Here is a 26,158-nt window from a genome sequence, read left to right as displayed (position 1 = left end):
CTTTAGTTTTTGACTAATTTTTACATGTTAGGGAAATAATCGAAAAACAGAAGTTTATTGTTATATATATTTTAAATAGTTTTATTTAATACTGTTTCAACATATACAGTGCACAAGTTTTAAAACTGTATAAAACTAAAGCTTTATGTAAATACAAAAGGCATATAATATTAATTGATATAAAGGGGTTCTACCCCAATAGTGGTCTGAACTTACATTTGAACACAGACGTCTCAGAAAACAAAATTAGACCAATCTGTTCAAATGTAAACTAGTTTAGGACACATTTTTAATAAATAAAAAAAATTTACAAAAATAATTACAAAAAAATATTCCACGATTGTTATAACTCATTGGTAATTAAATTGATTATTGATCTCGAGGTCTAGTTTTAGGAATAACCAATAATAATAAATTGAGAAAGGGGAAATTTTGCTCAAAAAAGACAAAAAGGCCTCAAACAGGTTGCTCTTTGACTCACCCAGTACATAACAAAATATTTAAATAGAAAGATCACATTCGAAGAGAAAAAAAGTAAGACGATGGGAATATTGTGTGTACTGTAAACAAATCGGTATTTTAATTTGTTTTCGAATACACCAAGTGAAAATGCGCAATTTTTTATTTTTTTTTTTTATAAATTTTAGCGATTGTGAAAATATGTAATATTTGTGATGTAAATAGCGACAAAATTCGATATATGAATCCTGCAACTAGACCCGGAAGTTAATTTTATCCTTATAAACTAATAATGACGAATATAAAAAATATTTAATTGAGATCCTACTGAACAAATAGAATATCTGGATACTTTATCAAAATTTATAAAGCTACTTGGCAAACTGTAGGTATTTGCAACAAAAAATTCATATTGCCCTAAAATATTACTCATCAGTTTTATTAGAGAACTTTTCATATTGGTATTATTACAACTCAAATAACTGCCGATCAAATATTACCAAAATATGTGACACAAAAATGTAGATATAGATATGAAAATGGAAAAATAAACATATGCTATAGTAAATTTGACAATTAGAGGGCAAATTGAGACAAAAATAGAAATAACAGAATGAAATACCTAAGAATACAAAAAAATCAACAAGAAATAACTGAATTGGTGAGACGACTGAAAAAATCATTAAATATGAAGAAGACAACAAACATAAAAAGGACTAAAGATAAAAAGTTTTAGGATAATTGAGTAGAAAGGCAAAAGCAGAAGATAGTGGGAGAAATAGGTACAATAGGAAGTTATAGGTAAAAATGGTACAACACAGACCAAAGCCTGCCAAGGTTAAACGAAAATGGAAGACCATAAAAGTTATTTTAATTTTGGAGAAAATAAGATGTTACACATTCGAATTATCCATTTAATTATGTATTTAAAAGTTCAAGAGAAAGATTGTAAATTTCCCTTCATAAGTTTGGAATTCTCATATGAAATGTCCAATCAAATCACATAATGTGCCCAAAGCTAACAAAAGCTATATTCTGATTATCGTTAATGTAAAATTGAGAAAAAAACACAAAATTTTTGAAAAAGTTGACTTTGCAACAAATTTCAAATGTCTGATTTATCAAATTTTTAACTAGATTTTGAATTTTACTCCAACCAAATACGGTTTTTCAAACTATTTTTCGATTATAAATACACTAGTTTCTATAATGTATCAAAAAAAAAACGAATAAATGCAACTTTTGACAAAAAATTAGTACCTGGTTATAATAAAATATGTTCGGGGATAATTTCTTATACTGGATGCTTCTAATTATGTTAATAATAATTTTTAAACGTTGATATTGAATATTTTATTATCGTTATGACAGACATTTTTATATTAGATCGGCAGTAATCCATTATCAATTAAAAAAAACCACTACAAAAACACCCTAATCAACGCCTTTCAAACAATTTACAGAATACTTAATTACTTATTATTAAACACTAAGCTATCACAAAAGTCAAACGTATTTATCGAAAAAATTATGATACATCGTTGAATTATAACATAGGCCGAACGAAATATATATACAGGGTGTCCAAAACTCTCCAGTCAAATGTAAAATACAGATAGTAGATGTGATGTCCATCTAACTTTATTAATAAATACGGGGGTTTGAAGGCCAGTTTATTGAGCAGTTTTTGAAAAAAATTTACCATAAAGTTATTAGAAAAATATTTTCTAGAATGAACTTTCGGATAAAATTATACATCTAGAAACTAGTTTGCATTTGGTACGAGATTTTTCGGACACTATGTATATGAATAGTAGTCATATACAAGATTTTTCAAAATTTGAAGTTGAATTACAGAAAAATTGAACTAATTCAACAGTTTAAGGTTCAAAGTTATTGTGCTTGTTTTATTTTTTCCAGTTAGATTTATAGGGTGATTCAAAAGTAAGTATACAGTTACATATACATAATTTATTGTGCCTTTTTATTTCTAGCGTGAACCATAGCAAGTAGCACCAACAATGGATCTTTAAGATCAACTGGAAGTAAGAAAATGCAAAAACTGTTCACAGGATATGGAAAAATCAAGTCTAACGATTTACCATATAATTTTGAGAGCACGAGAGTAGTCCAACAATCCAAACAAGAATCACGGGTGCTGGGTATCCCAAAGATATCATTACTAGAACCATCTAAACCTATTAAACATTACCACTCCAGATTATTTCATGGCTTTTGTTATTGGAGTACAAGTAAATAATATTTTGAAAAATCTTGTATAAAAAAATAGAAGAGGGCGGAAGTTAAACATAAAAAACTTATTGTAAAATTAATCACTATTAAAAATTATTTCTTTGATATATTTAAGACTAGGTGAGTGTTGTTATACGTTAGCATTGTTCATTTTATTTTTAAAGTCGATTTTAAAACCTACAACAAAAAAAAACAATTTATTAAGTAATTACAAATTAATTATTGATGATAATGATTGAAGAATCCAGATTTTGAAGGTCTAAGTCCAAACAACAAACTCCTTTAAGATGTAATAAAGAAAAATATATTTTCAAGTATGGGAACTGAATCATGAATGAATGTGTTTGGTACTTGAGGCACAAATAACAAAATTTGCTACGTTATAGAGATTCCTTCGAAATATTAATATGGAAAAATATTTTTCTAAGAATAGAAAGGTCCACAAGGGGTGGATATAGCTTTTAAGAACGAATTAGATGAAAAAGTTTCATTAAATAACAGTACTAAACAATTAAAACAAGAAACGTTGATATCTGAACAATACCTGGTGTTCCAGATGTAGTAATATAAACCTGGACTGCCTGCAGAAGATAGTGGTAGTGGTTACATCTCCAACAGTTACCGCAAATTCTTAACAAAAAAGGAAGGTGGGCTTGGACTCGGAAAAGAGCTTTCAAAGGTCAGTTTTATGAGATGGACGATGTTACAATGATAAAGGAAGAGACTGAATACCAGTAGAACTGAGGGAAGACCATATTGAATGAAAAATTGTATAAGAAGAACAAGTTATGGTAATCTGAAACAAGAATTAAAAGCAATAACAACAATATCTGCTATGATATTGAGGTTAAAACAAAAAACTAACAACAAACAAAACTACTAAACAGCTTTTAATAAAGAAATTAACTTGAAAATTTATAACCAATGACTGTACAAAACAGTTAGAACAAGGGATGATGATATCAAAACAATATCTAATATGCCAAATATAGCAAAATTGACATAGATTCGAAAAAGAGCACTTAAGGATTCTTTTCACAAGATGGGCGATGATAGAGTTGTGAAAATGACAAAAGAAGTCATATGGAATACCAGTAGACTTGAAGGAAGACCATCTTATATAAACAAGACAACATATGAAAATAAGAAGAAGAATAAGCCATGGGAATCTGAAATTAGAAGTAAAAGCACCTACAGTAGCATCTGCTATTATATTGAGATTCGTCCGAGACATAATATGGAAAAATTTACTTTTAAGGGACGAAACCCTATTAAAAATATAAATAAAACCTATGTTAGATTCACAAGGACAGAGTTACCGGCTACTAAACAGCTTTTAATCGACAATTTGATGAAAACATTATGTTCAATGAAACAGGAAGTGATTAAAACAAGGAGATGTGAAATAAGAAGAATATCTCATATCCCAGATATAAAAAGATGCACCTGGACAATGAAAACAGCATTCAAAGATCATTTTTATCAAATAGTCTGTAAAAATGATAAAAAAAGTGTGACCAAATACGAGTAGACTGCAGGTGAGACCGTGAGAGTTTGTAGTTAAAGCCACAACTTTTTTGAAAAATCAAAACATAGTCTTCTAATAAGAGAAAGAACAAGTATTGAAAATGATAGTAGACTTCAAAGAAGACTATTCAAGTTGATATCAAAATTGGAATTCATTATGCTTCTTCCCATTCAATTTGAACATCAATCAAGCACCTTTTTGATATTGTCAGGCAAACTGTGTGTTTGAACTGTACTTGTTCGAATGCTGATGCATCTTAGATGACCATGTCCAGTTAAAAGCCAGTCACTACTCGAATTTCGCGCCTGTTTAATTGAAGTAGTTTTTTTGATAATAGAGGCAGAAAATCCATCTATGTGTCTTATCTTGTTTCATATTAAGTGTGTCTTAGCAACTCCAAGAATGGGTTATGGACGCCAATTGGACATTGACCATGGTGTAATACTTACCGTTATATATTGACTAGTTGTTGGCGCATTAAATCCTTTTGTTTTCTACAAAGGTGTCTCCTTGCGCCAATGGAAACTGTTCGTCTTGGAAGCGGGATTAGCTCCCGATGTGGATTTTCGTAAATTCGCCGCCGCGGTATCGAGTCCGTTTTTCACGTTGGCGACGAGTCTTAAAGCTGGATTAGTTACTATTCCATTCCTTTTTGGTTTGTGATTACTAAAAAACATGTGAAATTATATTTCAATTGTGGTTTAATTTCATATTCGATTACCTTGATTTGGAATTTGGAGCTTCCTGTACAGGTTCCGGTTTTTTGTCTTTGCTAAAAGGCGAACTACTCGTATTTCCCAAAATGATTCTCATGTGAGTATCGCGAGCGAAATGAGTATCAGGAGCCTTAGCGAAATTATTGTGTCTCAAAACCGGTTGGTATATATTCATTGCGCCTAAGAAGGAATCTGTAAATTTAATTAGAGGAAATATAATTGTTTAAAACGATTTTTATTGTTCATAACTAATTGGAGGGCCTAAACTTACCGAAAACATTGGGAGTATCATTAACAGGACTTAAAGGAGGTGATGCATAAATAGGACTCTGAGGTTCACTTTGTAAAGGCGACAGCAGTTTACTTAGAGGTCTGGTTTTACCACCTCTGGTACACTGTTGAAGTTGTTGCGTAAACGACATGGGCTACAAAAAATATTCTTAAATTATCGAAATTAATTTACTCCATAATTAATTACCTGAGTATTTTGTACGGTTTCTCTTTGTCTATCTCCGTGTCTACTTGACTGACTCGATCCAGTCAAATTGGAACTAGACTTTGAATTAGAACTGTGATTTCCTAACGATACCATCGATCTCCTCTGCTGATCAGACCAGTCTCCTGTACTTCCGGAAGGATATAGAATAGCGCAGGATGGTTTAGTTTCTGCAGTTGAAGCTGAAAATAATAAATAATTAGTAACAAAAATAGATATATACAACTACCAGAAATCTTTTTGATATTTACAGCTCTCGACTTTAATCCAGTACATGTACTGGTTTCAAGGATGTTAGATCTGTACTACAACAGGTATCTTGTCCAAAACATTTTAACGGTTCGGGAACTTTTCATCGGGAATGATACCCAAGGAACCCAACTTTCTCTGTTATTCCTTTTCTTTAGGATTACCTTCGAGTTGACGACCTCAGAGCTCACTAATCTTTCAATTGCAAATATTTCTGCTTGTAAGACACATGGATGATGAAAGTTTTGGTACCAGTCCCAAAAACCTTAGTACCACCTTTTGGGCTATTTTTTTGAGACATCTGAGTTTTAATTCGGTGGTGTATCCCTCTGTCATTATTCTTTATTAGTATCGTCGTAAAGTCCTTTTTGATGCCTATTTTATCTATAGAAAGATTTCCTGCTATAAAAAGTGACTAGTCAGAGAGGACCAGGTTTCTTAATTTTAGCCAAGCTCATGGTATACGACTTCCCATAATAATCTCATAATGATCGTAGGAACAATATCAAAATATCTTAGATTAGAATAGTTTGGGAAGTCGTTTTTGTCTTCCAGCTGCTCTGTAATTATACCTAAAAGGATATTTTGTATATGACTTTGCTTGTCACTGTTCTGTCTCCAAAATACGTAGACTCCTCCCAAAGAAATCCATTTTTCTAGGGTTTTCTGTCCCTTAAAACTACTCCTTCGAGGTAACCAAGATTTTTGCTGAAATGGGCAGAGTAATTGCTCTACTGTCTCTTTGGCTTGCTCCCAGAATCTACAGGTGTAGCCCTCTGCTGTGACCATCATCTTAAGATGGTATTTGATGGATCAGTAACCAGTGTAATGTCGTTTCTGGACAATTCGAGAAAAAGTTATGACTCCTTTAGATTATCTTATGCCTGGAGTGTGTCTCTAGTAAAACTCCATCTAATCTTTTAACCACATGTTCAGTTCAATAGAATTCTAGTCCAAAATATGGAATCGTTGCTCCTCTTTGGCAAAGCTGTCGGCTTCTTCATTATTTGGTACACCCAATCAATTAACTACTTGGTCTTACAATTTGCTTTCAAAAAGTTAATGTATATACATCATAAGAAACTGTTATCGATGACTCTTACCCGAGGTAATAGAATTGGCACTACTACTTGTATGCGCCACTTTGTGTGATCTAGCGTTGTACTCTTCCAGCAGTCTTACTACTCCCCTATGCCCCGATTTGGCGGCAACTCTCAATGCATTCCTCCCACATGCATCCGAATGATTTGGATCTGCACCATGTTCCAGTAATGCCACCACACACAGTTCGTGACCTTCTTGAGCCGCTATACCTATAAGTATTTGATGAATAAACATTTTTTTTAATGAACGAAGCAACAATATTGGTATGTGGAAAGATTTTCCATAATTCAGTTAAGTGACAAAAATGAATAACGATACCACCATATGATGCTTTTCGGGTCGAATCTACTAGATATTTGAAGAATTCAATTTAACTGAATTAAGTTAAGTTTGTCTTTTAATCCGTCCAGTTTTGTACCAGCGGATGGCAAAATATTTGGAACCAGATCAATGGGTGATGATTCTCCAAGGAAAATGGCAACATACATGGATATGGAATATAAATAAAAAAAAATCATTGGTGAAGCCGCCAGTAGATGAGTGAAGAAGAGAAGGAAAATGTTTATAAGGAACGAAAGAAATTTTAAATAACTTACCTAAAGCTGTGGCTCCTTGGTTGCAAGTATGATCGGGCATTGCTCCATGTTCTAAAAGCATTTTAACAATATCGCTGTGACCCTGCCAACTGGCAGAATGTAATGCCGTTCTATTTTCTAAATCGCAAGCGTCTACTTGTGCTTTACCGTAAGTTAATAAAAGTGATACCATTTCCGTGTGTCCTTGCCAAGATGACACATGTAAAGGCGTCCGACCCTAAAAATATAAAAGATTAAATCCAATATGAAATATACAGTATGTTCAGAATGACGTAGAGTATAGTAGATCAAATGACCCAATGAATTCGATATCAAACGAGATTCTAGATTCTTAATCTGCAGTACATTAGCTTGTAAAACAGTGGAAAAGAAAAATTCTGAGAATATATATGGAAGAATTAAGACAGAAGAATGGAGAAGAATAGGGAACTCAATTTATTGATATACAACTGTAAAAAGTTGAAATGTATAGACAGGAACCATATAGAGAAAACATGTAAAGGTTGATCAAGGCATGAGAGGAAAAACCAAAATTTGGAAAATTTAACAACCATAAATGTCACTAAATGGAAAGGTGGAATGAGAAATAAAAACGAATGGAGAATAATAGTCAAAATAAGTGGAGAAAAATAGTGGAAAAAGCGAATTCTAAATCAAACGAGGTCCTAAACAGGGTGATACTTTATTCACGGTACTTCCGGGATCAAAACATGGAAAGGTGGTACCAGAAATAGAAACGAATGGAGAATAATAGTAAAAATAAAGGAATAAGATACCAGTATACATTTAGCACTAGGTTTAAAAAGACAAATATATATATACAGCAGAGTTAACAATGAAGAAAAGTGGAGAAAACTAGTGGAAAAAGACAATTCTAAATCAAACGATGTCCTAAACAGACTAATCCTTTATCCATGGTACTTCTGAGATCAAAACATGGAAAAGTGGAACGAGAAATAGAGAAGAATAGTACAAGACAAATATTTAATAATTATGTTCAAAAATAAAAAAAATTCATTGAATATTTTCCATTATTTATCCATTTGCTGCAGTTATTTTTTCTACATAATTTAATTTGGTGAATAAAATCTGCTTTTATTTAATATTTTACCTCCAAATCTCTGGTTTCTACATCAGCACCTTGTTGTACAAAATATTTTGCCATTGCCAATCTATTATCCAGAGCTAATACATACAGGGTACTTCTACCATCGGCATCTTTGGAGTCCATATCAGCACCATTGGAAACCAGTATTTGGACTATATCATAATGGCCTTCTAAAGCAGCCAATCTGTAAATATAATTAATTTGAAATTACCCTTTGACATGGTCTTTGATAAAAAAGAAGAAAAACTGTAGTATAAGTTGAGAAAGATAGAAAAAATTGAGGATACGGTGGAAGAATTAGGTATCAAAGTGACTGGAGCCCTTATACAATATCTGATGAAGGTACCGGGAAGTTGGGAGTAGAACAAAAAAACCAAAAGACAAGAGATTATATTGAGGCAATATAATATGGAAAACCAGTAGAAACTTAGATAGAATAATTAAGAAGGTTAATAAGAATTAAAACTTAATTAGTAAATGAAATATTAAAAAAAAAGTAGTTCAAGAAGGATAATTATTGAAAAAGAGAACTGAAAAAATGGAACTAGAAAAATATGGAAGGAAAGTGTAGATGAGACAATACAAATTGAACACTGAAAGGTACAAGTTACGGGATTAAATAAATCTTCGTCGATAATAATTTGAGTTTTAATCTTGTTAGTACTTACCTTAGAGCAGTCTTTCCATCGTGAGGTCTTTGATCGACAGGTGCGTTATATTTGTCTATGAATAAATTAACTAAGGCCGTGTGTCCCCCTTGCGAGGCCAACGCTAAAGGAGCTTTTCCTTCGTTATCAGTCTCATCTACTCTAGCTCCTGCTTCCAATAGAGCTTCGCAAACATCAAGATGTCCTGAATGATGAGAAAAAAATGGTTCATAATGTTCCTTACGTTTCCTTTTATAGATAATGCGATTTCTATAATAATCGTTAACTGTATCATATGGACAAAAGCAAAGTTACATGGGAAAATGGAATAACCCGTATGGCTTCAAAAAACATCAGAATTGACGTTTAAGGAAATTGGAGGATATTATTTTTGTTCAAAATGGGGATTAAATCATTTGATTTTCATTCTCCATGTTTTGAACCATTGTTCATTGCCGAAGAAGGTTCACTACTGAGGTAAATAAGTATTTGGTACAGTATTGGTCCCAAAAGAGTATTTCAGCTTATATAAACTAGTAGTTGAATGTTTCCTAGTTAATATGTAGAAAAATTTTAACAACAATTAATGTCGGTTATTTTTGAATCGAAAAATGTTAACGAACAACCAAATTTTGATATTTTAAAACTTTCTGGATGTTATTTGAAAATTTTTCCATTAACAATTGTTGAAATGGTATCATGGGGGTTAAAAAAATACATTTTATATTTCAACGTATTCCACTTGGACTCTTTATACCGTTTGTCTAAATTTTTTAAACCCAAAAAAATAATATTTGACGATGACATCAAAACAGTTATTTATAACCTATTTCTTTAGGTTCAAAAACAAGAAATAACCACTGGAGACTAAATCCAGAGATTATGGTGGATAAGGAAGCTAGCAGTAGCCTATTTCATGGGTTTTTGTCATAAAAGCTACACTGTTGTCATATTTTAATGCGAAAAGCCTCTGGTTTTGGTATTTTCAAATTTCTAAAAAGTTATATAACTTTTTTTTCATTAATAATAGTTACAATAGTATTACGAGGGAGAGTCAACAAGTTTTCTTTAAATATAAAAAACATTTTATATTTCCCTAAGACTCTTTATACTAATCATCTAACATTTCTCGTGTGCCACTTCTTCAGATCAGAAACAAGAAATAATCACTTGAGACTAAATCCTGAGAATATGGTGGATGAGGATACCAGAAGTAGGCTAATACATAGATTTTTGGCATGGAAATTACACCGATGCATTGTCCTCATACAAAAGTAGTTTCTTTTTGTCAAACAAAGTCGTTTTTGTTTCAAATTCTTATTAAATTGACCCAATGAACTCAAAAACCCAACTTGATCTTCTTTGGTATCGAATAACTCCAAGAAACTCATACCTGAGATATTTCTGAACCATACCTTCAGGTTAAGAAACAACAAATAACCACTAGAGAGTAAATACTTAGAATATGGTGGATGAGGATGATATAAGTAGCCTAATACATAGATTTTTAGCATGGACACTTCACAATTGCCTTGTCCTGATGCTAAAGCACCTTTTCTTTATCAAAAAAGGTCGTTTTTGTTTTAAATTCTCATTCAATTAATTCAAAAGTTTTAGTTTAAGGTGGGAAATTCAAAAAGTCATACCGTAGAACATACAATTTTGGTAAAAAGAAAACAAAAAAATAGTAAATCATCATTAAATCACTTCAAAATCAATGCGTTGGTCAAATTTTTTCAATAATAAGGGTATTAAAACTATATTTTTATTATTAAATGTACAAAATTCACCCTCAAATGCTGCATAATGTAATGGCGTCCATCCGGAATTGTCGCGGTGTTGTTCGTCCAAACCTCTGTCCAGCAGTTGTCTGACGACTTCAACGCAACCTAAATAAAAAAACAAAAGATATTGACGGATAAATAGAGAATAGAGATATTAGAGCGTCTCTACCTTGAGCGGCTGCAACTGACAATACAGTTCGCCCCTCGGAATCCATGGAATCTATACAACAACCCCAAAACAATAGTAGAGCAACAACAGGAGCGTGTCCCATACTAGCCGCCGCCCATAAAGGACTTCTACCACCGTGGTCGCAATGATCTACGTCCGCTTCGTTTTCCAAAAGAAGTTCGCAAACGTCCCTGTAAAAATTGAAAATTAAAAAAAAAATCGATCATAACCACATGTTAATAGTACCTGTGACCTTCGAAGGACGCCACCAATAACGGCGTCATCCCTTCCTTATCCTTATGATCGACGGTAGCGTTCCTTTCCAATAACGTCGCGACGACATTAGCCCCTGGTGTTCTCGGAGCGCACAAAGCTGCTACCGATAGAGCCGTTCTTCCATCGGCATCGGCGTGATTAATATCGGCTCCGAAATTTAGTAAATGTTCTACAATATCGGCGTGTCCCATATAAGCGGCAGCTATAAGGGCTGTTCGACCTTCGTGGTCGGTTAAATTGACATTAGCTCCATTTTGAAGAAGGATTTTTACTATTTCTTCGTGACCGGACCAAGCGGCGGCTCGTAAGGCGGTTCGATTCTCGGCGTCGACGCTATCGAGACTACAACCATGTTTCACCAACAATTCGACAACCTAAGAAATTAAAATATCATATTTTTGTGAAAAAATCGTCCTTTTTCTTATTCCAGTTGTTTCATAATACGAATTCGTCTATTGACCTAGATCGTGAGGATGGTCTTGTTCTATTATATTAATAGAATGTACAATTTGGTAGACGCGCCGGGAAAAAAATTTCCGAGAACGGTAAAAGCTTGTTTTTATACTTTAATTACAATATATTATGGCCGTTTATATAGAGACCATTTGTTTACATTCTAGAACCTAATTATCGAGAAATAGTGAAAGAAATTTAAATAAATTATAAAGTCAGTGAATAGTTACGTATTGGTGAATAATTTAGTGAATAGTTTAGTGCATAGTGTAATAAATAAATAATAAGTAATATAAATTCACCCCATTGTTAAAAACAGTTTAAATTTTATAAGATTTTCTCATTTATATATTAGATTGTGGACTTACCTCTGTATGTCCTCCCCAAGCCGCCGCTCTAAGAGGAGTCCAACCATCGACATCTGCTTGATCGGCGTTAGCGCCTGCTTCTAAAAGTACCTGAAACATTTGAAATTCCACAAGTCGACTGTATATAATTATGGATCATATTTAAACTGTAAGATAAGTCACCTTTGATATCCAGAATCGAGTCAATGTGATTTTTAACTTACCTTTACTACTTGGGCCTGTCCCAATCTCGCTGCAACGTGAAGCGCAGCTTGACCATGCATATCGTGTATATCGAATAATGGTTCCGGACTCGGCTCACTAGACGTACTAGCCAGTGACAACTATAATTTTGATTAATTTTTATTAACATACAACAAGAAGTTAGATCAAGGGAAGGAATAGATTATATATAAAAAAATCTATTAAATACCCTTCTAAATAGATGCGTTGAGGAAGCTGAATTCCTATGGAAATCATGAGATTTTTTAATACGAGCGAGCTTTTCATCGGCATTAATCAATCGCGGCACCCACCACCCAGCAGGTGATTGTAGCGTAATTTTCGGGTACGTGAGATAGATGAATATAAATTATTGAATAGTCATTGAAATTAAGAAACAAGAAATAACCACTAGAGATTAAATCTTGAGAGCATGGTGGATGAGGATGCGAAAAGTAGTCTGATACATGGATTTTTAGCACGGAAACTTCACAATTGCCTTGTTCTTATACTACAGCACCTTTTCTTTATCAAAAAAAGGACATTTTTGTTTTATTTTTTCATGCAATTAACTCAATAAGTTGAAAATCTCAACTTTAGAATAAATTCACCCAAAAAATGATTGCGGTGTCAGTTCTGGAAGATGTGGTGGATACACGGTTACAAATCTGTACAAATTTTGACACAAATGAAATGGCAGATTCCTGTTTACAAGAAAATTGTTTTGAAGTATTAATTTACACAAAATTACTGAACCTCTTCGTATATCTATCTTAGTTAGTGTCTGGTTCTGTGTGAACTTAACCTCACATTTAATAATACGAAGTAATTATAATTTATGAAAATGACTTACATGATAATATTCACGTCATGGATTAATTATTGCACTATACACAGTCGGCTACCTGACACTTAATATATCGCAAATGTTTGTAAAATACCATGTTAATGATGTTTACGAGGAAAGGAATTTAGAAAATGTGTAACTTGTTAACACCAAATAAAATGACACATTGAATTCCCGAAAACGGTATTCATGCCACTGTTTAAATTAGTCGTGTACAAATATTGAAAAATATCACAAAATTGAGTTAATTTCCAAAGAAATAATTAGCGGATTCGTTAAATAAAAAGGTAATTAACTTTATTTGCATAATATACCGGTTGATTCACTACAACATATTAATTTAGTTGAAGAACTAATTTATTATCATTATTATTTAAAAATAATTGAGGCTTTCCAATACTTTTTACTTTCAATGTAAAATAACTAATAGTTTGGCACATCCACTGACAAGATGGAATAAACACTAATTTTAGGGAAAACTTTGTCTTTTATTAGATGAAAAATCACAGAATTCACTATATCATTTTCATTTCATCATCATCATCATCAAGATTAATAATAATTTGATATATTGCTATATCTTGTAGCTTGTTAAGTTTTTCTTCAACCATTTCGAGTATTCCTTTGTTCATGTATTTTGTCTCTTCTATTTTAATTCTAACATCCGAGTTTTTGAAAAAATTAATTTGTTCTTGAACTCCCACTCCATTTGAATAATTCAATAAAACCCCAGATTCGTTGCTAAATCGTCCTCTATCTATCTACACTCCAAAAGTGTTTAAATCAGAGTAAATTTAGAATTTTTAATCTTTTAAAGACGTCCCTGCAGTTAGCTCTGCTGTTTACGACTGTGGTTCAACAAAGAAAACACCAAAAGTTTGGAAAAAAATTTATTTATTTTTCAGCGTTATCTCCTTTTAGCTCCATACACTTCTCACAGCGATGTTCAATAAGTTCGGTAAAACCTTTTTATAATAAGAACTGCCAAGGACCGCCTAGGACGAAGTAATCCGATGGTGCTAAATCTGACGAATAGGGCGGATGGGGTAGCAATTCAAACTTTAATTCATCAATTTTGGCCATTGCGATATCAGATATGTTAGCTGGCGCATTGTCTTGATGAAACAACACTTTCTTCTTAGCCAAAATTGGCCGTTTTTGCTTAATTTCTTCCCTGAAACGTTGCCATAACATGATTTAGTGAAACAGTCTTTCAGAAACTGGTGAATGATGGCTGCTCGTTGCAGTGCCCGGTCACTCGAAAAAGAAGAAACCAAAACCTAGGTGCAACACTTTCTTCTTAGCCAAATTCTGCCGTTTTTGCTTGATTTATTCGCTAAAACGTTGCATTAAGTTCGCATAATACTCGACGTTGATAGTTTTTCCATTTTCAAGCTAGTCAATGAAAATTATCCCGCGCGCATCCCCAAACAACCGCCGCCATGACGTTGCCTTCAGATGGAACGGTTTTTGACTTCTTTGGAACTGGTTCTTCCTTTTCAATCGATTACTTTGATTTTGCGCAAACGCGGCACCCATCTTGACATGCCTACTATGTCTGCTAGCTCGCGAACTTTCAGTCCCAATTTAAAAAATCATTTTCGCATTTAAGAGCAACTTTTCCATTCCAATAATGAAAAATTATCTAAAAATTTTCTACATCTCACAATCTAAATGTAGAGTTTTTTATTTGAAACGTATTGCTTAAGAGACGCTTTAACGAGTTCAATGGAATCGAGATCGGGGTAATAAGGTGGCGATATCAAAGTATTGTGACCATGTTTTTAAAATTATGGCCGCTAATATAATTACTTTCCATTTTAGTACTTCAAAAAGTCATGAAAATGTCGGTGTTTTGATATCGATAAAGTCATCTTTCCAATACAATCTGACGTGCGAATCTTCCCCGAAATACTCAGGTGATTTCGAAAATATATATTTTCAAAATCGATGAGACATAATAGACGGGGTATTACCAAAATGGCCGACCACTTGGGACGGCATCTTTTTTTTTATTTTCGTTATTAATTATGTTATTAAATCGATGTATTATTCAATTTATGAAGTTGTTGAGACATTTCAGAAAACTGCAATTAAATAAAACGAGGGGCGGTACCGAGATGCAAATTATTAAAATTATCTGTCGGATCTAAATGACTGGGTTAATTGAATACAATTATTGTATAATTAAATCAATTAAACATAAAAAGACACACACACACACGCAGGCGAATATTTGTTATTGTTTAATAAATATTAATAAAAATTAACCTTCGCACATTTATGCACAACGACCTTCGATTTAAATATTATTATGGACTTGTAAATCTTAAAAGTACGAGCTGCGAATAAAGATTTATCACACAAAAATAAAAAAAAAGAAATAAGAGATTGGTCTGTTGACAGGAAACGCAATAAACAGACAGATAGAATACTGATAAGTAGCAATGACATTGATATTGAGTTCAAATGAAACAATAATATTTTGAAATGAAATGTTTGGATACGATTTTAGAAATTGGAAGATCCAATAATCCAGCTGGAATCAAACTTTGTTAACTTTGTTAACAAGAATAATGTTGAAAATATCAAAAATACTAGGATTGCTACTTAAATATTGAGATATGGCAACATTGATTTCAATATGTCAAATGTGACATTGTCATTATAAAGTGACAACCGGAGCGTGACGTCACGGACGTCATATTGTTACCCTACGTTATAGTTAACTTTCAAAACAAAGTTAGCATGTATAGTGTTTTTGTACCAGAAGGTTTTTTCTCAAAATTTGTCAAAGAAGTTACGAATAAATCGTCAACGCAGTTAAAACTTTGTTTGGAAAGTGATCCCTGTCTTGCGCTAACAATGGCGGTGTGTGTGACGTCAGCACTCCTGTGTTTTAAATGTGGAACTTATTCAGAACGTGTTGTCATACGATTTTTAACATTTTCGTCCGATGTTTTTCTACGACTTTCGAATAGAAGTGCCATCTTCTGCAGACAAAAACTTCAAAATAAGTAATTTTTTTGGCTTGGGGAACATACGACCAAGCCGAAGTAGATAAGTAGATGTTTGATAATCAATCCATGTCATATAAACACAGTAATCTCAATCTACTCACACAGTAGAACTGTCATACAAGCCATAACGTGCTTTAGGTTTGTACTAGACTGTAAAACAGTACTTTCAAAAACTGCTGAATGAAGGCTACGCGTTTCAGTGCTCGGTCATTCGCGAAAGAAGAAACCAAAACCTAGTTGCAACACTTCCTTCTTAGCCAAATTCGGTCGTATTTGCTTGATTTCATCGCTGAAACATCGCATACAAGCCATAACGTGATTTAGTGAAACAATCTTTCAAAAACTGCTGATCGAAGGCTGCGCGTTTTAGTGCTCGGTCACTCGCGAAAGAAGAAACCAAAACCTAGTTGCAACACTTCCTTCTTAGCCAAATTCGGTCGTATTTGCTTGATTTCATCGCTGAAACATCGCATACAAGCACTAACGTGATTTAGTGAAACAGTCTTTCAAAAACTGCTGATTGAAGGCTGCGCGTTTCAGTGCTCGGTCACTCGAGAAAGAAGAAACCAAAACCTAGTTGCAACACTTCCTTCTTAGCCAAATTCGGTCGTATTTGCTTGATTTCATCGCTGAAACATCGCATACAAGCCATAACGTGATTTAGTGAAACAATCTTTCAAAAACTGCTGATCGAAGGCTGCGCGTTTTAGTGCTCGGTCACTCGCGAAAGAAGAAACCAAAACCTAGTTGCAACACTTCCTTCTTAGCCAAATTCGGTCGTATTTGCTTGATTTCATCGCTGAAACATCGCATACAAGCCATAACGTGATTTAGTGAAACAGTCTTTCAAAAACTGCTGATTGAAGGCTGCGCGTTTCAGTGCTCGGTCACTCGAGAAAGAAGAAACCAAAACCTAGTTGCAACACTTCCTTCTTAGCCAAAGTCGGCCGTTTTTGCTTGATTTCATCGCTGAAACATCGCATACAAGCCATAACGTGATTTAGTGAAACAGTCTTTCAAAAACTGCTGAATGAAGGCTACGCGTTTCAGTGTTCGGTCACTCGCGAAAGAAGAAACCAAAACCTAGTTGCAACACTTCCTTCTTAGCCAAATTCGGTCGTATTTGCTTGATTTCATCGCTGAAACATCGCATACAAGCCATAACGTGATTTAGTGAAACAGTCTTTCAAAAACTGCTGATTGAAGGCTGCGCGTTTCAGTGCTCGGTCACTCGAGAAAGAAGAAACCAAAACCTAGTTGCAACACTTCCTTCTTAGCCAAAGTCGGCCGTTTTTGCTTGATTTCATCGCTGAAACATCGCATACAAGCCATAACGTGATTTAGTGAAACAGTCTTTCAAAAACTGCTGAATGAAGGCTACGCGTTTCAGTGTTCGGTCACTCGCGAAAGAAGAAACCAAAACCTAGTTGCAACACTTCCTTCTTAGCCAAATTCGGCCGTTTTTGCTTGATTTTATCGCTGAAACATCGCATACAAGCCATAACGTGATTTAGTGAAACAGTCTTTCAAAAACTGCTGAATGAAGGCTACGCGTTTCAGTGCTCGGTCATTCGCGAAAGAAGAAACCAAAACCTAGTTGCAACACTTCCTTCTTAGCCAAATTCGGTCGTATTTGCTTGATTTCATCGCTGAAACATCGCATACAAGCCATAACGTGATTTAGTGAAACAATCTTTCAAAAACTGCTGATCGAAGGCTGCGCGTTTTAGTGCTCGGTCACTCGCGAAAGAAGAAACCAAAACCTAGTTGCAACACTTCCTTCTTAGCCAAATTCGGTCGTATTTGCTTGATTTCATCGCTGAAACATCGCATACAAGCACTAACGTGATTTAGTGAAACAGTCTTTCAAAAACTGCTGATTGAAGGCTGCGCGTTTCAGTGCTCGGTCACTCGAGAAAGAAGAAACCAAAACCTAGTTGCAACACTTCCTTCTTAGCCAAATTCGGTCGTATTTGCTTGATTTCATCGCTGAAACATCGCATACAAGCCATAACGTGATTTAGTGAAACAATCTTTCAAAAACTGCTGATCGAAGGCTGCGCGTTTTAGTGCTCGGTCACTCGCGAAAGAAGAAACCAAAACCTAGTTGCAACACTTCCTTCTTAGCCAAATTCGGTCGTATTTGCTTGATTTCATCGCTGAAACATCGCATACAAGCCATAACGTGATTTAGTGAAACAGTCTTTCAAAAACTGCTGATTGAAGGCTGCGCGTTTCAGTGCTCGGTCACTCGAGAAAGAAGAAACCAAAACCTAGTTGCAACACTTCCTTCTTAGCCAAAGTCGGCCGTTTTTGCTTGATTTCATCGCTGAAACATCGCATACAAGCCATAACGTGATTTAGTGAAACAGTCTTTCAAAAACTGCTGAATGAAGGCTACGCGTTTCAGTGTTCGGTCACTCGCGAAAGAAGAAACCAAAACCTAGTTGCAACACTTCCTTCTTAGCCAAATTCGGTCGTATTTGCTTGATTTCATCGCTGAAACATCGCATACAAGCCATAACGTGATTTAGTGAAACAGTCTTTCAAAAACTGCTGATTGAAGGCTGCGCGTTTCAGTGCTCGGTCACTCGAGAAAGAAGAAACCAAAACCTAGTTGCAACACTTCCTTCTTAGCCAAAGTCGGCCGTTTTTGCTTGATTTCATCGCTGAAACATCGCATACAAGCCATAACGTGATTTAGTGAAACAGTCTTTCAAAAACTGCTGAATGAAGGCTACGCGTTTCAGTGTTCGGTCACTCGCGAAAGAAGAAACCAAAACCTAGTTGCAACACTTCCTTCTTAGCCAAATTCGGCCGTTTTTGCTTGATTTTATCGCTGAAACATCGCATACAAGCCATAACGTGATTTAGTGAAACAGTCTTTCAAAAACTGCTGAATGAAGGCTACGCGTTTCAGTGCTCGGTCATTCGCGAAAGAAGAAACCAAAACCTAGTTGCAACACTTCCTTCTTAGCCAAATTCGGTCGTATTTGCTTGATTTCATCGCTGAAACATCGCATACAAGCCATAACGTGATTTAGTGAAACAATCTTTCAAAAACTGCTGATCGAAGGCTGCGCGTTTTAGTGCTCGGTCACTCGCGAAAGAAGAAACCAAAACCTAGTTGCAACACTTCCTTCTTAGCCAAATTCGGTCGTATTTGCTTGATTTCATCGCTGAAACATCGCATACAAGCCATAACGTGATTTAGTGAAACAGTCTTTCAAAAACTGCTGATCGAAGGCTGCGCGTTTCAGTGCTCGGTCACTCGCGAAAGAAGAAACCAAAACCTAGTTGCAACACTTCCTTCTTAGCCAAAGTCGGCCGTTTTTGCTCAATTTTTTCCCTGAAACGTTGCAATAAGTTCGCATACTACTCGACGTTGATAGTTTTTTCTTTTTCAATGAGAATTATCCCGCGCGCATTCCAAAAAAAACCGACGCCTTGACGTTGTCTTCAGGTGAAACGGTTTTTTACTTCTGTTGAACTGGTTCTTCCTTTTCAGTCGATTGTTTTGATTGTTCTTTCATCCATGGTTAGGAAACGATTAATATGCGATGTACCCCACTAATAAGTCTGCTATTTTTTTCAACATTTCTGAAGCATTTGGTGAACCACTGCGATGCTGTTCTTCATAGATTGTACGGCCTCGTTTAAACTCTTCTATCCAACGTGGCGTCTTCAAACTTGAAACATATGCTGTACAGATTGTGTATTTTCTAATACAGTGGTATTTTTGAAGCAACTACCGCCATCTCTAGGTCAGCTACGTACTTGAATCTCGTATTTTGATATACAGAAATTGAGACGAAATGTATATTTAAAAAGTTATCAATAATTTAACAAGAAAAACATGTGAAGATTTAAGGAATTGTCTTGATTTTAGGTCTCTTTTGCTGTAAAATAATTTGAAACCACCCAAATAGGTTGAAGAATAAATTTTTTACATGTTTTAAAAAATAATTACTAATCAGAAGACAATTAATTAAAAATAAAACAGATTTTAAAGAAATTTTTGATGTTATATTCACCTGACTTTCGTAATCGCAGCCATCAACATCGGCCTGTTCCACTGCCCCCGCTTCCAGTAGTAACTTCAACACTTTTTGATCGGTAGGTAAAAAAGCGCCGAAATTAACACCGGCCATTTCGTTACCTTCCAAAAGACATTCTTCCACGTTACATCCGCTGTTAATTAACCAAAGAACCGTCAAAGTATGAACGTCCAAACTAATTTTATTCGAATCTTGCGAAGGGTTTATATTCAAATCGTTGTTTTCCACTTTAACTTGCTGTTTACTCTTTCTGTGTTTCTTTATTTCGGCGTAAATGGGATTCTTATCGGAAATCGGACTTTTGACGTTAATATTCTCGTATTGTTGTTCCAATTTAGTCAAACTCAAATCAAACTGACAATCGTCGAGATTGTTTTGACTAGTTTCAGTTTCAACGAAACTGGTCTCCAAATTATCGACATCGAGACTTAATTCTCTTTCGTAATTTTTCGTTAATTCTTGTAGGGCTTTCAAGTCCGAATAAATTTCCGTCGACGTTTTCTCTAAACTATTTTCGCCTTGTGACAACGCGACGTTCTTTTCTTGGGTCAATTTACACATCAGTGTAGGACATTTTTGATTTTGTTTGTCCGATAAATATTGTTCGGTTCTAGTTAAATGGAAAGCGTAATCGTATATCTCCTGATTATTCAGTACTTTAGCGTGTAAAGTATAGTACATAGCAAGGATACAATGTCCTTGGAAAATGTTACACAGATATTTTTGAGTACAATGTTTTATATCTAATAACCATTCTGCGAACGAGTGATGGAATAATCTTATTGTACCCCCTTTCGAAACCACCACCACTCTCCTTAACAGCTGATATCTTTTTTTAAAATCCTCCGCTGTTATCTTAGGATTATAAACTTTGATGATGTCGTATAAAAGAGCGTCGTTTAGAGCGCATTTAGCCGCCAATATGACGTTCAATAGCGGTTGGACTTTAGCGAATTGTCTTCGGTTGAATAACCTCTGACATAACCACAAATATAAACCGTTCAAAGTACCAGGTATTTCTCGCACTTCTCTAAGCACTATGAAATTATCCGACACGCCGTCTAACACTTTTTCTAAATATAAAAAGCAACCGTTGCTTTTTATGTGTAGTTGATTGAGCATCTCGGCCGTGTCTCTACTTATGTGTTGTCGCAGACTGTTCTCTTGGTCTAACCGAGCTAGAATGTACTGCTGCACGTCGCGCACCACTTGAGATTTACGTAAATCGTCCAAACTCAATTTCCTAAAACCGGTAAACATTTTCGCGATGCTTTTAGATTGTTTCCTGGCCGTACAAACTAATAACAACCATTGGGGGAACAGGTGATGGTGATTCGCTAATAATTCCGCTATAGTTTTACTTTGCGACGTCCTTTCGCGTGGTTTGCACCTAGTGAGCGTCGAATTCGAATAAACGAATGAATGTTCGTCGATGGAATCGATGATGATGAATAGAGAAGTCTTCGGAGGGTCTATTTCGAGTAGAGGAAATAGTAGAGCTCTCTTAAGGCAATCGTCCGGATTTAGTTCTATGTTTTTAGCTCTAAGAGCTATCTGGATTTCGGGATCCGATTTTAGTTTTTCCAAATAAGCGTCCGCTATTACGGTGCGTGGGTTTATCGGTAAACTTGGTATAGGAGGAGTTTCTTGGATTTTCTTCGATTCTAAACACGGCGATACGAGATTTTCCGAATAGACGTTACAATATAAATTTTCTTGAGGTAAATTGCAATTTTCCGAAAGGTTTTGTTCGTACGAAATATTTTTAACGAATTTAGGGTCTTCCGATTTTTGTACGTCTTGAGCTAATTTTCGTCTTATGCTGCGCTCTTTGTGACTTTCGGTGGAATGATTCAAAATCTGTGTTACTAGAGATCTCACGAACTCGCTTAAAGACAAACTCTTTTCGTTATGACCTTGAAGGAAATGATAACATAATAGGCGTCTATTTAAGGCCCTCTGTTGTCTACTAGCCGGTCCTTGGGAAGGCCAACATAATTCGGAGCAAAAGGTCGTTTTACCACATCCTGGACCCCCTAATAATAATGCACCGCAAGTTTTCGAAACTGGTCTCTGGTCCAAACAGTGCGCCAATTTCTGGAACGCCCATTCCCTGCAGTAAAACTTCTTCTTGTCTTCTTGGACCGCCATATTCGAATGTAGTACCACAAAAAAAATATATGTACAATACTTATTTGTCTTTAAAAGGACGTTGAATTCAATCTTCTTCTTTTTTTATACAGTCTTAATGTTTCTGTTACGTATTTCATATAAACTAACAGATTAGATCCTGAGAAACTACATTGTTAGAGGACTATTTCACCTACTGATGCAAGCTCTGTAGTATTTTTTAATTTGACTTAGGTGCCGATGACGTTTTGCCATGGTATATACCGTGATGTAATAGATCTGTAAAAAATTAGATTACATAGCGTCATATTGTCCTCATTCAGTGGATTGCAAAAGAAAATTCTTTCAAAAACTACAGAGAAAACTAAAAATCTCAAAATTTTCAAAACCTTTCATTTGGTGAACAAAACCGACCATATAGTTACCTCTAAACCTTATAAGTAATATTTTTAAGCAAACTAAGGTCAGTCAGTGACACACTGTATAGCTTGGTCATAATGACTCCTTCAGTGAATTGCAAAAAAAACTCTTCTAAAAGCTTCCAGCAAATGACTAAGCATTACAAAATGGTGAAAACCTTCCATTTGGTAAACAAAACCGACCATATTGTTACCTCTAAACCTTATACGTCCCAATTTTAAGCAAACTATGGTCTTGGTTGGTCATTCTTTAGTGACACTCTGTATAGAATATATAATATAGCATCATATTGACTAATCCAGTGGATAACAAAAAAAAACTCTTCTAAAATCTGTCAGAAAATGACTAAGCATCACAAAATGGTAAAAACCTTCCATTTGTTAAACAAAACAGACCATATTGTTATTTATAAACCTTATACGTCACAATTTTAAGCAAACTATAGACTTGGTTGGTCATTTTTTAGTGATGCATTGTATAGAATATATAATATAACATCATATTGAATAATCCAGTGGATAGCAAAAGAAAACTCTTCTAAAATCCGTCAGAAAATAACTAAGCAGTACAAAATAGTAAAAACCCTCCATTTGTTAAACAAAACCGACCATATTGTTATTTATAAACCTTATAAGTCACAATATTAAGAAAACTATCGGGTTGTTGGTCATTTTTTAGGGACACACTGTATAGCATATATAATATAACATAATATTGACTAATTTAGTGGATTGCAAAAGAGAACTCTTCTGAAATCTGTCAGAAAATAAGATTGCAAAATAGTGAAAACCTTCCATTTGGTAAACAAAACTGACCATATTGTTACCTCTAAACCTTAGAAGTCACAATTTTAAGAAAACTCTGGACACGGTTGGTCATATTTCAATGACACACTGTATAATTTTGTCATAATGACTCCTTCAGTGAATATTTCAATCTTATATGTGAAAGTTATACTTGAAGACAGAAAAAATGTTAGACCAAGAAAGAATTAGTTATTGAACTTGATTTGTGGCAGTCTCGCATCAAGAATTAAACGATTTGCAGAAAAGTATGTACCAAAAAAAATTATATTGTATTTGGTAGCTCCATAGCTGAATACATTCCAGTATTACCTAGATATTGACAAAAGGAAGTTGTAGCCTGCTTTTGGTACCTTTTTTCAAGCTACTACAGTCTGCAGAGGGAAATCAAAATTAGTGAGTCTCTTCCCCATCATGCAATAGCTACAAAGTCAGCTACTGTTGACGGGTAATCTTTGATTTAAAATATATCTTTACATATCTACCATAATATACAAGATCACCATCATAGTTTAACCAACAATCCAACTTTTACACTGGCTTCGGTGGTCTCCCCTGAAGTTTACTGGTAACCAGTCTTTCTGCCTTTGCTATTCAATCATCGTATGCCTGTTTTCCCTTCCCCAAAATCGGAAACTTCGTTGAACGATTGAATATACCCAAACAACTATGATGAGGGAGTTGTTGTAAATTACAGTCAAAGACTTGCTGCACTGCTTGAAAAAACTGCTGGAGTCACTTTGACTTTTTCACCGAATAATTTTATAAAAATGAATTTGTAAGCACCATTACTTATTTATTAGATCTCTTATAACAGAAAAGCATGTTCATCATGGCATACAGTCAGTGGAATTATTTTTTCTCTCTTTAGCTAGAAGTTTTATTGTCTTTTGTCTTTAATGATATGTTACATTTCTTATACTACTGGTAAACAATCTTTCTTCATTTGCTATTTAATCATCATACAGTCTATTAACATGATTTTTTTCCATGCTTTTCTTCTAGTTCTAGTCCATGTGATTCAATTTGGAACATAACATGTCATTATGATATGATTATTGCTAAGAAACTTTGTGTTTCACAAAGTTTACAGACTAAATTTGATTTGATTTTTTTTTTTTGATAAAAATTGATCATTTTGTTCATATTTTACATACCTAAATATTCAATTTTCACACTATCTAAGGTAGAACTGTGATAACATAAGAATTAACTACATAAAAATTTCTAAAAATTGCATACAATTAACAAATATCTTTAAAGACACTTCAATTTAGATACTCACCTAGTCAAGCTAACAACTATGAATAACTGGAAAGATTATTTATCATTCATAAATAAATTTTAATCATTATTTAACTCCTGTGAAACATAACCATGATAATAGTGAGAGTGAATTTCTATTGTGCTTAAATTGTAGTCATTGTGAACTGGTTTGTGTATTTTTCACTTTTTATAATGATAATTACTTTCACCCTTAATTTTTGATCGAATTTGTTGCTAGTCTCACACTTTCATGAATAAAAATACATTTTGATTTAAAATCGGGATATTTTAAAAGAAAAACTCCCTGATTTGGACAAATAAAATAAAGTACCAAGCCATAGATGAATTAAGGTTAATTAGTACTTTTAAATTTCAAGTTCTATCTAATTAGACAGGTAATATAAATATATATTACGTTATCTTTCAGAAATCGATTATATACTGTTCAGTACGCTACAAAAATTATTTATAACTTCATATATTATATTATCTAACTTATAGATTAAATATTTACAATAATATGTATGATTTATTAATAATTACAAGCTATTGTAAAAATATAATACCAGCGATAATCTGCTTTCATTAATAAAAAATTAATGAAACACTGAAACATTTTCAATGAAAAAACAACACAAGATATGAAATTTGAATATTTTTAGGTCAATATGACTCATCACGTAAGGAAAAGGTTACTTTGCGGCAAATAAAAACATTCGTGTTAATTAATATGTTTCCCAAAACAGTAAGCTTACTTAAACTGGTAACCACTGAAGGACTGGAAATCTAAACTAAAAGATTTACGCTACCCAGTTCGAGAAGAAAAACAAAACTAAAACTCACACTTAAGCTATTTTTGCAGAACTTCCGTGACGATAACAGATTTCAGTGCTCGGTGTTTTCATTGTAAATAGAATAAGTAAATAAATTCTGTCCATTTAACGTAAATATAATCTAAAAATAACTTCGACTTGTCTTGCAGTTGTAGGTGAAGATACACAACACCCACACCAAGCGAATCCAATCAAATAAACTTAATCGAAGTATTTAAGACTTACCTAAATAACATATATATAGGTCATGTGAACACAAAAAAAAACACCAATAAATCACAGTATTTTTAGGAAAATTAGTACTTTTACTTTAGATTGTTTTATTATTTCATGGTTATGACAAAATTCACTGTCAATGTTTACTAGTCAAGTTC

The 26,158-nt window shown here is 34.1% G+C and overlaps 1 protein-coding gene across 2 annotated transcripts; it reads right to left on the bottom strand.

Moving 5' to 3' along the window:
* Positions 1 to 53: 53 nt before the first annotated feature.
* LOC130447115 (ankyrin repeat domain-containing protein 50) lies at positions 54 to 26,158 on the bottom strand. Of its 2 annotated transcripts, none has more exons than XM_056783774.1 (16): positions 26,010 to 26,158; positions 20,309 to 22,741; positions 12,410 to 12,529; positions 12,207 to 12,296; positions 11,356 to 11,759; positions 11,110 to 11,300; positions 10,947 to 11,045; positions 9,178 to 9,361; positions 8,513 to 8,693; positions 7,402 to 7,618; positions 6,805 to 7,014; positions 5,435 to 5,634; positions 5,228 to 5,381; positions 4,962 to 5,148; positions 4,690 to 4,906; positions 54 to 2,889 (listed from the first exon to the last, which is right to left on the bottom strand). In XM_056783774.1, exons 2-15 carry the CDS (start codon positions 22,481 to 22,483, stop codon positions 4,735 to 4,737), a joined length of 4,584 nt encoding a protein of 1,527 aa, XP_056639752.1. In that variant the 5' UTR covers positions 22,484 to 22,741; positions 26,010 to 26,158; the 3' UTR covers positions 54 to 2,889; positions 4,690 to 4,734. The 2 variants fall into 2 exon arrangements, with proteins under 2 accessions (XP_056639752.1, XP_056639759.1); XM_056783781.1 differs by having other exon boundaries at positions 25,795 to 26,041.

Source organism: Diorhabda sublineata, chromosome 1 (assembly GCF_026230105.1).
Source record: "Diorhabda sublineata isolate icDioSubl1.1 chromosome 1, icDioSubl1.1, whole genome shotgun sequence".
Classification (NCBI taxonomy): Eukaryota; Metazoa; Arthropoda; class Insecta; order Coleoptera; family Chrysomelidae; genus Diorhabda; species Diorhabda sublineata.
Note: the sequence above shows the minus strand (reverse complement) of the source record. Positions and strands in the feature narration are given on the sequence as shown.